Source organism: Notolepis coatsorum (assembly GCF_963971535.1).
Source record: "Notolepis coatsorum genome assembly, chromosome: 16".
NCBI classification, from domain to species: domain Eukaryota; kingdom Metazoa; phylum Chordata; class Actinopteri; order Aulopiformes; family Paralepididae; genus Notolepis; species Notolepis coatsorum.
This window is the reverse complement of record NC_140180.1, coordinates 65,622,036-65,636,256: the sequence shown is the minus strand read 5'-3', so window position 1 is coordinate 65,636,256 and position 14,221 is coordinate 65,622,036. Positions and strand designations below refer to the sequence as shown.

The following is a 14,221-nucleotide window of genomic DNA, read 5'->3' as shown; positions in this document are numbered from 1 at the left end:
AAGGTTAGGGTAAAGAGTATGATTAGTTACGAATTTGTTTTAATTTGAATTTAATTGATTTTTTTTTTTACATGGATACTGATCTGTTGGAGTTTTGTAATTTCCCCACTCATAGTTGAGATTGTAGGAGGTGGGGAGGGGGGGTGGAGAGGGGGGTGGGGAGAGGGGAGGAGAGGGGGGGGGGGGGTGCAGCAGGTCATTTGATCCCTTGTTTGAGCTCAAGGACATCTTCACCCTTGAGCAGTTGTAGGCTAATGGCTCACTTTAAATTCACACATAGACGTGCGTGAAAACTGCCAAATGATTACTATCCATTACTATCCAACAACTAGATGGAATACACAGTGTAAAACACAAAACTGCATGTTGTGAGAGACTCATATAGTTTTGTAGTAATATCCATTCATTTTGCAGCTTTGCTGCTTTTCAGCTCTGATGATGCGTCAGTACTGCCACTCTGCCAGGAGAGGGAGACTCACACTCAGACTGAGAGCAAGGCTGGAGCTAGCTGTGTTGCCGCTGGGGGAAAAGTGTGTGCGTGTGCGTGTGCGTGTGCGTGTGCGTGTGCGTGTGCGTGTGTGTGTGTGTGTGTATGTGTGTGTGTGTGTGTGCGTGTGGCTATGGATCTTTCTCGCCCTCCCTCTGTCCTCTTTCTCTTCCACACACATACACACACACATACACATGCGCACAGAGCGCAGCCAGCAGTAACCACTGTGCTGCCTCCGCTGTCACTGCGGTGGTCGATGTGTGTTGCTATAGCAACGGAGTGAGAGGGCTAGATGCGGTACCTTCTGGAGGTATAAGATCATCCCCTTTAGAACCGCATAGAACTTCTTCCAACCTCTCCTGCCTCGCGGTGCTGGAGAGAGAGAGAGAGAGAGAGAGAGAGAGAGAGAGAGAGAGAGAGAGAGAGAGCGAGAGAGGGAGAGGGAGGACGCAAAAGAGAGGGGGGAAGAGGGAGGGAAGATAGAGAGGGAGGAAGAGGGAGATGGAGGAAGAGAGACAGGGAGGGACAGAGAGAGAAAGAAATAAGTAATAAAAAGTATTTGACAGTTCTGTCACATATCCAGCAGTAGCTCTCAACATATGCATCTCAAACAACACATATTCTGTGGATTTTCAAATGAACCATGACACATTATACATGTAAATGTGGTTATAGCACACATCACGGTGGACATAACTCCCTGCGATCAATAATCAGATTTGAACTGCAGCCATGACTGGCCAGTTCATTCGCTTCATGCGGGTAACATAAGATGTTAGCAGGTTGTTATAAGAACCTGTAATTGCACTCATACATCATTATAACATGTTATAATCCATTAGAGCTGTGTGGGTTAAGTGCTGGCCAATCAATACTGTGTGTGTGTGTGTGTGTGTGTGTGCGTGTGCACTCACTCCGTTTGCCATCCATGTCGGCGTGGCTCTTGCGGGTCAATACTCCGTGTTTGTACGTGACGGCGTTGAGGAGGATGGGGATGGCGATGAAAGGGTTATTGCCATCGGTTACCCTGGCAACACGCTTATAGCCGCCCTCACACTGTTCATCCACCAGCTCCGAGAGACTCTTCCTCAGCTCGTCCTCCTCACTGCACATTTTAAACACCTTGATTTCAGTCCGGCAGATCAGATATAGGCCATCATGCGTTCACATGTCAACAGACAGGTTTGATGAAGGGCTACAAGATTTTGGGAAATAATCTAATTGCGATTTTTCTGACAGATATTGCGATTGCGATTAAATTTGCGATTAAATTTTTTTTTAAGCAGCCCCACAGAGGTTTATTGTAAAATGCAGCTTGCATCTGGCCTACACGGTGGGTCTGTTCGGGACACCGAGCCTGACATTTTTTCTTTTTACCTGGGAATCGATACCGGTACCCAACGGTACCTTTTTTCTGTACTTTACTCTCCCTCTCTGAAGTCTAAACTTCACAACACACAATCTAAAACCCCTTATTTCCCTCTCCCAAACCGTTCCTACAACAATAACAACAACTTGCAAAGGAGATCTTGTATCTCAATGGGACTTCCTGGTTAAATAAATTGTAATTATATATATATTTTTTATTAAATAAAATAAAAATGCGATTTTTCTTTGTGTGTGATTTGATAATTGCATCATTTCAAATCGCGATTTCGATTTAAAATCTATTAATCGTTCAGTCCTAGTTTGATGTGTTTTTTTTAAGGGATATCGTACCAATTACAGCAGGGATTGAAGACAACTATGCCAGACGCAGGTCTGTAATCATCAAGCCACTAACTCCCAAGTCTTTGAACAAGGCTGCTCAATATCACTTAGAATACCATAGACAAAAACATATTATTTAAGATGATGTCTGAAGAATGTGCATACCCATACTGTATGAACTCTGAACCCTGTTGCCTATACTAAATGTATACCTGCCTACTGCCTTTACACTGGAATCATAACTACCTAACTCAAACTATAGTCTACCCATATAACTCTGCATGATAGCGTGTACAATAATACCGTATATACGTATATATTTACCATATATTTATCAACATCTGTCTGAATATACCTGCATATAATCCTTATTAAATACCTGTACTATATATGTATATATCCCTTACCTACTCTTACTAGTTATACCGCTGGCCAGTATGACTTACTACCATAGGGTTTTTATACCTGTATCACTGTACATAATACTACTGTTATAACATGGCAGCAGAGATACACATACGTCTGTCTCAGACTAGTCCTGCATGTATCAACAAATGCGCATGTATTGCCTATATTTATGTCTTGGGGTATCAATAAAGAAATATCTTGTCTTATCATATCTTAAATTTGAATCTGATCTAATAAACACTTGAAGATAGAAAAACACATACTCACATTGCCCATTCCAGCTTCTCGTTCTTTATGGAGTTATACAACACCTGTACAGGCAGAAAAAGAAAAGCTAATAATGTATTTTTAAGGGAATTTTAAAGTAATTGCCCAACCGTGGTGGGCATGCCATAAATCCTCTCTTAGAATGATGCGGCATCAATACCTTTAATAAGTCTTTGGGGAAATCTTTGCCATTGTTGAGACCATCAAGGTTACTGATGAACTGCTGACAGGACATCTTCTTTCCAATGTTCTGAGGGCACGAGAGATAGATAGATAGATAGATAGATAGATAGATAGATAGATAGATAGATAGATAGATAGATAGATAGATAGATAGATAGATAGATAGATAGATAGATAGATAGATAGATAGATAGATAGATAGATAGATAGATAGATAGATAGATAGATAGATAGATAGATAGATAGATAGATAGATAGATAGATAGATAGATAGATAGATAGATAGATAGATAGATAGATAGATAGATAGATAGATAGATAGATAGATTATTTCCATACAATATGCATCTATATCTTGATTCAGTATCTGTCCTGTACTCCAAAAACTATGAATTTTCCAAAAATAAATGTGATTCAAGCACACCTACATAATGCACCAACATTAATTGAAGGAATGCCAGAAAAGCCACTAGGTGGCAATATTACGCAGCGAGAGCACTGCTAGGCAGGGCGTCACAGTGGTATTGATCCTGTAGCACAGACCCTGCCTTTCAGATCCTTATTGATAATGTGGTCGATAGGACCTGGTGTGTGTGCGTGTGCGTGTGAGTGTGCGTGTGCGTGTGCGTGTGTGTGTGTGTGTGTGTGTGCCTGTGTGTGCCTGTGTGTGCCTGTGTGTGTGCCTGTGTGTGTGTACCAGTAATCCGCGTTACACAACCACAGAACAGTGGAAAACCTTTAGCTCTTTTCTGTTTTTCATGATTAGAATCTGTAAAAAGTCAAATTTAAGTTGTCAAATCAGTCACAGTGCCTAGTTATGAACAATATATTTTCTTTAATGTTATTTTTCATCTTGCTTCCTAGAATAACCCTGTAATGGGTGTCAAGGTTATTATAGTTAAACTAAAACTAAACTAAAAATAAATAAAAATAAAAACAAATAAAACATTTGTATACCCTGCTGCGTGTTCCTGGTCAGTCCAGTTACTACTGAAGAGGCTTGATAAATAGAGGCCCTATTATCTGCCTTGCTAGTTGGAATAGCCCTGAAGGTCAAAGTGCAAGAGACTAGGCATGAAACACTCGTGTGTTTTCACACAAGCCAGTCCCTATAGTTGCCGCAGAGCTTCACAAATTCACAATACATGGCGATATCATCAAATTTAACTGCAGTCCATTAATCTATATATAAATGTCAGGCTAGAGAAGCATACTTACTACCTGCACTCTTCCTAATATACTAACATGTCTCTACTACTATGCACCCAACACTGCAGCACTCAAGTTTCAACACTTTGATGAACATTGTTACTCAGCTGAAAGAATTGTAGCCTTCCTGCTGACTTGTCATACAGAACTTGTAAGTCGCTTTGTATAAAAGCGTCAGCTACATGACTAAATGTAAATGTATGTAATGTATTATCATACTGCGGATGCGGAGCCCCCTAGCCTACATTCGTTCATTGTGGGTTTTCCGTGTTTTGACTTTCTTTTCATATACAAGAATTCATGAGAATATCACATTGTGAACGCGATACCATGCATTAAATCAAATCATGAGCTATCATGAGCACATTGAAGAAAGAAAAACGTCACTTGAGACCAGATCTTGGTCAAATAATATATATAATACCTACAAATAATAATTTCTTTAAGTGTTTTGTTTAAACTAGCTTGGGGTATTAGAGGGGAGGGGTTCACCACTCAAAGGACAATACAATGAGTGCCACAAGTGTAGACTCTTTTAAAACGGTCTAATATGCTAAAGCTTTAATATTCCTTTCAAACATGAGGTTAAACGAAGACCAAAGCTTTATTTTAGCTTCCTATTGCTAAGCAATGTCTCTCGTCCACCCGATCTAAATGTTTTTTTTGTTTTGGATCCACTTGTTCTCCTTATTTTTAAATTTGTTCTCCCATCCCAATTTCGTATTATCCAATTCTTCCCTCCCCTGTCTTGAACGTTGCTAGACTATGCCTCCCACTGGTCGGCTGTAGTGAGGATAGAAGCCTTGCATCATGTGTCCCCTCCGGTACACGAGGAGGCAGCCTGTCGCATCTTTTCACCGCAGCAGCTCGAACTCTCAGTGGCAAGGAGTAACGTGTGGGAGGCTCACGCTGCTCCCGCTACTTCCTGTTTCCGCCACACCGGCGTCACCCAACCGACCTGTAGGAGTTGCCGTCCACAACGTCCAATACCCACCCACCGGCTTTCCCACCCTCTAACACTGCCAATTGTGTTAGTATGACGGCCGGCCAAGCCGGTAGCAACGCAGAGAGCTGGGCTCGATACCAGCATCTCCTGCGTTAGTGGCGAGCGCCTTGCCCACTGCGACACTCAGCCGCCACCCACCCGATCTAAATGTTGTATAAAAGTCTATTTAATATTTGTTCCTGTGATAGAAAAAAAACATAGTTGATGTGATTAACCACACACATCTGGCACTCCAAGCAGGTTCAAACAAACTAGATTATTAGCAAAATACGGTCAGAAACAATGACAGATGGTAGGTGAGGTGAGGTGATTGGCGATTGCATTAGTACACGACAGGCATGACTCTACTTACCACCTGAGAGACCAAGGGAGCAATTAAGAGTGAAAAGGGTTTGAAAAAGGGGAGCAGAAAGCAACAGGGAAAAAGAGAGAAAGAGGAAGATTATTTGTTAGAGGAAGGATGTTCCTTTGCTTCAAAAGCACTGTGAACGTCACTGTGAGACGGAGTTACCGAACACAGCAACACAGAGGTTTGAGATTTTGTCTAGGGCTGGACGCCCTAGTTTTAAAACACGAACGGATTATCAGACAAATAGAGGAAGAGAGACAGAAAGAGGTCAGAATGTAGGACAGTTGAAAGAGAGAGAGAGAGAGAGATAAAGTGAATGTCAATGGAGACGTGCTACCGTTCCAATGGAGACGATACTACACATCACTCTGTGACAACTGGAGGCCGTGTTGGAGACAGCTGACCCAGACACCTCACCCAGACACCTCTCCCAGACAGGTGATGGATGATGCTCCGTTTGAATCTCAGTTCTCAATGGATCATGTTTATTTCAGACTCCACTCTCAGAGAAACGCTTAAATACAGTAGAAGAAGACGATAACTTGAGGCGGCTTGCAGATGGGACGCGGTGACGACACAGCTGCACCCTGATCGCACCTCTGCACCCTGATCGCACCTCTGCACCCTGATAGCACCTCTGCACCCTGATAGCACCGCTGCACCCTGATGGCACCACTGTGATTTAATGGCACCGCTGCGCTTTTGACAGCACTGATGTGCCATGATGGCACCACTGCACTCTGACACTCATGATTTACAATGGCCTGTGCCGCACAACAACAACAGCTTTTTCCGCTCCCCACAACTCCAATAGAGAGGAGAGGCAGCCAGCCAGGCAGAGCAGGAACATGGAAGAAAAGTTGATACTGGCAACTATCGCAGTTTTCTGAAACGTCATGAAGATGAACTCTTATCATCTATCCTTCTACTCTTCTCTTGAAAAACCATAACTCTCTCCTGTGTGACATCTAGTCAGACTGAGCCGAACCAGGTGGTCAGAGCAGCTCAGACCTCATCTTGTCTGAGAAGAACTGTATGCAAGGGTTGGGGAGGCAAACAGATTAAAATCACCTGACCGAGGTTCAAGATTATTTTGAAGTTTCTCCTATAGGACATTCAAAGAGTTTTCACACTTTGATTCTACTGTGTGTTGTATGTATATGATATTACTGTATTATGGTAAATGGAATGGTAAATGGTCTGCATTCATATAGCGGCAGGACGCACCATGAGATATGCTACTGGGAACCACAAAATGGACACGGGGAAGGTTGTCAATCATCAAACACGTGCAACTCAAACAACCATTCACCACATTTAGAAGAGCAGAGGAAACAAAGATGGTTGAGTGAGGAAAGACAGATAAACCTATACTTTTTTAAACCATATTACCAACAAGGAACAATAACATATTCCTCTTTAAACCATATTACCAACAAGCAACACTAACTAACCTATTCCTCTTTAAACCATATTACCAACAAGCAACAAAATCCCTCTAACCATCACCAAAATCTAATAAAAACTATTATTATCCAACACCCCACCTGGTCCCCCTCTCAATAATAACCTATTCCTCTCACCTTCAACAACCTCTAATTAAAACTATTAGCCAACAATCCACCTTTTGAGATCATTTGTAGCACCATGTCATTTTCAGAGGAACAATATTTTCAAACTTTATTTCGAGTGTCATGTTCATTCATAGTTAAAGACATAGAGGTTGAGTACTTCATTTATTTATTTAGCCTTTTACATTTGCTCCCCATACCCCAGTTTAGTACTAGTAATTGTATTCAGTCATCACACACAATACAATATGCACAATCATTCCAGACTGTAGAAACGGTCTTTGTTTCGGCAGTGACTGAAAAGGTACAGGCAGAAGCATAATGCGTATATATGCCTTGTTTAGTCAGTATGCTAATTCCCTTCCTGGTCATTGCACTGCCCTACTGTCGGTCTGGGGAGGGTGTAGACAGTCTACAGTAGACTACCACATGCCTCCTCCGATACAGGTGGAGTCATCAGCCACTTCTTTCACGGAGGTTCACGCTATCTCCCCCAGATCCCCTACCTGCTGAACAGGGAATTGAACCCTCTGGGCCTCTGCGGTTTTAGGCAAGTGCTTAGACCTACACTACCAAGACGCACCTGAGGTTGAGTATTTTCTTGTGACGTATCACATTCACACTCCCAAATGATTTGGATTGACTTGGGACAATTCATGGACTGTGTCAAGGATATTAAAACACTAAGTCATAAGGTTCATCACAAGGGTTCAACGTAGATTACATTAAAACACAATGGGGACCAGCCACGAGTTAATACGTGTTTCGAATCCATGCGTTGTGGACCAGAGCCATGTATATAGCCGTGGCAAGTTGTTATTGTTTTATTCCATATTAACACTTTGGTTGCCTAAGGTTAAATTAATGATATACCATAGATTGCCAGCGCTATTTGTCTATGGAGAAAGTCCCCTTCTTTGCAGGGCTATAACTTTTTAAATTCTATTGCTACATTGCCATTATTAGGGCCCATTCAAAGTCCTATATGTATTGTTCATTGTGTAGCAACGTTAAACTTTTTCATTCACATATTCATAGTAAAGTATGGTCTAATGTATAAGTATGTTTTCATCTCTTTCTGCAGCTTTCTCCAGAACGTGATATATAGCCCCAAATGCATTATATTGATGATGAAATACAGTTTGATGGCAATCAGCGCGATATAAAAAATTCCAACTAGACGTACTTCTAGAAGTTACTACACGTCATCTGATGTTGACCGGATGGGCGAGGGGGCGTTTATAATTCCGTGGGCAGCGTTATACCAATCATCTAATGTGGGTCAAATGTTGATAATATCAGTTATTATCGAAGAAGGTAACGTTACACGCTGAAACTCACCCCAGTCTCCGCGCGCCGTTGGGCGATCATCGTCGAGTAGAAATTTTATCATTATGGGATATATTTTTACCCGGTCCATCTCCAGCTTGTATAATGGTATATACGTCCAAATCATGTTGTTTATCGAGTTATTGGCAATCGATCACCGTGTAGCGTGACGAGCCAGAGTCACATGAACCATAGCGAGCGCCCGGAAGTACTACGGTCGTCATGACAACCTCTATTCAACATCCTGTTTTGGCGATTGCGCCGATCGGCCACCAGATGGCACTCCTGAACCGCCAGAGAGCTCAGTGGGTCCTGCTGGTGGATCTCAGGCCAGCGGAGGGACATTATGAATCCGATCGCAGATTTTTGAAATATTGATATAAGGACGCTGTACAGCGTCCCCCGGCAACTTTAGCATGGCCAGCAAAGACGTGAAAAGACGTGTCCCGGCACTCAAAGTGTTAATAACCGGATCAAGATCGCCGATCGACTCTGCAGATCTACCCGACTCTGTGGAATCGGCAACATGCAATACCGGCCAGATCCTCTTAGGGGCGCCATCGCTCCACTGCAGTATCATTGTGGGCGAATGGATTTTTATTTTTTTTTACCCTCCAACAGAGTATCATATTACTCTAATCCCAAGCAAACATCATGAACCGTGTATCACGTTTCGAATCGCAGATCTCACCATGGAATAAGGGGATTTATCATCAACCAATGGACTTATCGATCTAACAGATGCTGGTCGATAACGGGGAAATGCTGTAGGGTATCCCACGGGCTGACGGTAAGACTTTATTCACCTAAATTACAGCCGGATTAGACATTGTTGTGAGACGCAAGCATTCGATCAGTGAATGTGGCTACTTCCACTGACACTCTATCGGTAATCAATAATACTAATGGACGTTCCCCGCCGCCCCCCTTTCATCCATAGATGCTATGGGATAGTCCAGTTCATAAGCAGTTTGTGTTATTTCATTAGAATATATACAACAGAAATGCTGTTGAATATAACGTTAGTAGCCTTTAGCTCTATAAGTAGCTTTCCAGAAAATATATGAGACGAAAGCTTATATTCACGGCACTATAAAATGACAACCTATTGATGGATTTTTTTTTCTTTAAGCCATTTTGAAGGGACTCTTTATGAACTCAAGTGACAATGAAAATGGACAGATAGCAATACTATAAAGTATAGATATAGCTATACAAAGACACATCGGTTTGTCAACAAACCTTGGTCCTCTAGCACCATATTAGACGGCGCCGAACGGTCGTCAAAGTGTTAATGTTTGTATTTTGATTCAGAATGGTAACGTACAGTAGAAGAAGTTAGTAAAAGCTCTACATACGTGTCCATGTAGATCTGTGTTGAGCAGCATCAGGGCGCAGGTTAGCGTGTGGGATCCGTCTGTGGAGAGAACAACAGATAAGGTTAAGGTCATCTAAATGTCATGGAACACTGTTACACAACATCACACACACACGTGGCTTTCCATGTTCCACTCAGGGGTGATGTAGTGTGCAGTTACTGTTAATGAATATTCTATATTCAAATTAATAATCGACTGTAGAAATAACAATAATATACAGTATAACAAGTATATACAGCATTATTGTACATGCTATCATACAAGTCAAGTCAAGTAAAATGTATTTATAAAGCACATTTTATACATGGAGGCAATCCAAAGTGCACAAAAAAACTATAAAGAGAAGGCACAGCATAAAATTCTCTGGAATTAAAAAATATATAAAAGGAACACAGAAAGGTATAGTATAAAAGCGGTACATTCTCACGGATAGATTTCCAGTGCATTAAAACAAACAGAAAAAAGGGCAGTAAAGTGAAAACAATAGTGCAGTGGTTTAGTAGCAGTTAAAGGCAGAAACAAACATAAGGGTTTTTAGCCTATTTGAATGGATAGAGTTGTGGCAGATCTAAGATCTTCTGGCAGTTTATTCCAGCTATGTGTGTCATAGTAGCAGAATGCGGCCACACAACGTTTTGTTTTGGTCCTAGGAACAGTTAGCAGACCAGTCCCTGATTAACTAAGAGGTCTAGAAACTTCATAGTGTAGAAGCAACTCAGAGATGTATTTAGGACCTGACCTGTTAAGTGATTTATAGACTAGTAACAGTATTTTAAAGTGTATTCTATGACACACTGGTAGCCAATGCAGAGACCTGAGGACTGGTGTGATGTGTTCAGCTTTCCTAGTTCTTGTTAAACCTCTAGCAGCAGCTTTCTGAATGAGCTGCAGTTGTTTGATTGCTTTTTGCATATACAGAGTTACTGTATATGAGTTATATGCAGGTGTATAAATGGGTATATAGAAATTATTATATGCAGGTAAATTCAGACAGCTGTGAATACATATATATATGGTAAATATAAATATGGTGTATACAGCATTATTATTGTACATCACACAGAGTTATATGGGAAGACTATAGTTTGAGGAATGTAGTAGAGTCCAGATCTGCTGATAATGATTACAGTCCATCAAGTGGAGCATCCATGACAACTATGGTCATTACATGATCACTTTCTTATCATTTATATACATGGACGCTTCATCTACATCATCATCATCATCATCATCATCATCATTCACCATCATCATTATCACCATCATCATCATCATCACCTTCATGCTCACCATCACCATCATCGTGATCACCATCACCATCATGGAGCGGACCTTCAAAGGTGTGTGTGTGTGGGTTGCAGTGGCAGAAGCGTTTGGAGAAGTGGACCAGGACTCTCTCTCTCTCCTGCGTCTCTCCCATAAGAGGGAAGGCTTTCAAGAAGTTCCTGTACACACACACACACACACACACAAATTATGACATCACAAGGTCAATGTGCAGGTCAAACAACCTAGGAAGAGGGAGAGAAGAAGGAATAGCTTAATAGGACTAATTCTGTTTTCAATAGGCCTAAGGGTCTGGGTATACTTGCTTTTAACCATGTGTACCAGTAGACAAGCAGCTGTGTTGTGAACGCCATTGTTCACAATTCACATACTTGCCTGCATATTCTGCGTGTACCTGATGGTTTGAAAAGTCTGTCCACTAGGAGGCAGATCAGGGCCAAATCCTCCCTCATTGAGACAAAGAATTATATACATAGAAGGAGAATATCTTCCTTGTGAACTATCAACTATCCAGATTTGCAATGTAAACATAAAACATGGCGACACTTGTTATGTTGAAATCACGGCATAAAAGGTTTCTGATCATTTTTCTTTGCAGCTTTCCATGTTGAGTTTTAGTGTTTAGCTGTAACGTTTGGGGTTTTGCTCTCCTCAGGGAGCAAAGCCCTAGCGTTACCTGGTGGTAATTGACCTGTCTATCTGCCCTGATTGCATTCATTGGCACCTGGTGTCTAGTTAGGGTGGCTTTATATGCTCTTCCGTGTCACTACTGACACTGTGAGTCGATCGCCAGACTTTCCGTGAGTACATCAATGTGAGTAGCACTTATCGCTCCTGCCATGGAGAATAAGTTAGTTTGCCATTTATAGTATTTGCCGTGCCTTTGCATTATCGATTGTATAACCTTATTGTGTGCTTATGTAGCACCGTTGCACGTGTTTCTTTTTGTCATGTGTTTTCTGCCCTTTGCTTTCCCCATTTGCTATATAGTTCAGTTTATGTGTTTGTGCTATAACGTGGTTTGGAGACTTGATTTCTCCCCTTTACTTTCCCTCTTTTGGAGACAAAGGATTCTCCCATTTTGTTTGTGCGCCGTTGTCGGCGTGTACGCCTTACATGTTCAAACAATAAATAAGTAGCCTTTTGTTTGAGAATCAACACCTGCCTCTCGTCTATCCGTTCTGCACTGCACCTGGGTCCAACACACCTTCCAAACGCTAACATTTAGCCACATCCCCACTGTTGAGTTTGAGTGTTTAGCCACATACTGTACACACTGTTGAGGCGCTTGATTTCATCTTTTGGACGTGTAGTGTTCATTTCTGAGGACGTGCTCCAAAGGAACACAGGATACGCGGCTCCGCCCTCTTGTACACGCACACTCTTATTTAAAAGCAAGTACTGTAAACCCATTGAGCTTCATGCTCAATGGATCTTGTGTGGAGGAGAGATTAATGAAAAGGTTACGTGGAACTATAAATGCTCATAACCCCCACAACCAGCAAAGAACCTACATGGAAAGTCTAAAAAGGGCTTTAACAGTCATTTGCAACACAAAATAAGTACCCCCTATCTTTTTTTTTTAATATATTTGAAATTTGTCCCATGTCTTGGAATACTCTATTCTTATTGGCTGGGAGGAAGGTTACTTTTCCATAAACACACAGCTGTGAGGACGTTCAAGGAAGCTGCGAGAGCAAAGCCAACGATGTGTTTGCCAAAAAGGTTAAGTTACAAAACACATGTGTCTCTGAGAGGACATTAATGGGGACTTTTGGCCCTGTAGTTCCAGGTACACCATTATCACGTAATGCATTCGGCGAGGGGTTCTTTGCCTCTGGCATTGCATTAGCTTCTAACCCCTTATTGTGCGTCATTCCCCCTTTAGTAAGGCTTATGTATTAAACCTGAGTCTGACATATCTGGTCATACTTGGCTGATGAGTGTTGGATTCACACAGAGGCACAGTGTGTTTAGGGACCAACGCTGCCATGCCGTCCTACAATATCCTGTCTCTGTGTGGAACACAAGGCTTTGATTAGAACAAGACTAATGCATTGTGAAAAGAAAGTAAGGAAAATGTGTGGACGTAGATACACACACACACACGCACACAGAAACAGACTGCTGACAGTGCTGTACCTCAGGGCTCGATCCAGCGACAGGCCAGAGAGGTCGAAGAAGCTTAGGTACTCTGACGCCACCAACTGGCTGAACTCATTACTGCAGGGTGGAGATGGAGAGAGAGAGAGAGAGATAGATGCATCATAATGGTGTGTGTGTGTGTGTGTGTGTGTGTGTGTGTGTGTGTGTGTGTGTGTGTGTGTGTGTGTGTGTGTGTGTGTGTGTGTGTGTGTGTGTGTGTGTGTGTGTGTGTGTGTGTGTGTGTGTGTGTGTGTGTGTGTGTGTGTGTGTGTGTGTGTGTGTGTGTGTGTGTGTGTGTGTGTGTGTGTGTGTGTGTGTGTGTGTGTGTGTGTGTGTGTGTGTGTGTGTGTGTGTGTGTGTGTGTGTGTGTGTGTGTGTGTGTGTGTGTGTGTGTGTGTGTGTGTGTGTGTGTGTGTGTGTGTGTGTGTGTGTGTGTGTGTGTGTGTGTGTGTGTGTGTGTGTGTGTGTGTTGATGTGATTGCTACAGCTGTCAGAGCAGTGTTACAGAGTCACATATGTTGGTATAAATCATGCCTGCATTGTGTTGTATGAAGTATTTTTCAATGTTCCAAATACTCCTGATATTCGCTTTTTGTCTATGAAGATCAGATAGAAGAGCTTATCCTTGAAGATAGGCTGCTCATTCAACCGCCCAGCGATGCCCTGCTTCACACTCATACAATGACACACATTCCCGCCAGGAAGCTGCCGTGTGCAAACATTGTCTGAGGCTGTTGCCCCCCAAGCAGTTTCTCAAGGACACTTCGACAGTGGGTATTGAGGGACTTTTTCCTGCCAGTCTGGGATAGAACCGCAGACCTTTAACCTCTTAAGCCCTAGACATATTTTCAGAAAATTCACCTAAAAATACATACCTAAGTAAATGGA

The 14,221-nt window shown here is 42.1% G+C and overlaps 1 protein-coding gene across 1 annotated transcript in view; it reads right to left on the bottom strand.

The window, feature by feature from the left end:
• Positions 1–14,221, bottom strand: part of psd2 (pleckstrin and Sec7 domain containing 2) — a 73,503-nt gene that overhangs the window by 28,304 nt on the left and 30,978 nt on the right. Inside the window, exons 3-9 of the mRNA XM_084332342.1 lie at positions 13,331–13,411; positions 11,180–11,346; positions 9,881–9,939; positions 3,036–3,125; positions 2,876–2,919; positions 1,405–1,595; positions 792–862 (exon numbers count right to left, since the gene is read on the bottom strand). Of these exons, the coding sequence (XP_084188468.1) occupies positions 792–862; positions 1,405–1,595; positions 2,876–2,919; positions 3,036–3,125; positions 9,881–9,939; positions 11,180–11,346; positions 13,331–13,411 (703 nt within the window). The remainder of the gene's footprint in view (positions 1–791; positions 863–1,404; positions 1,596–2,875; positions 2,920–3,035; positions 3,126–9,880; positions 9,940–11,179; positions 11,347–13,330; positions 13,412–14,221) is intronic.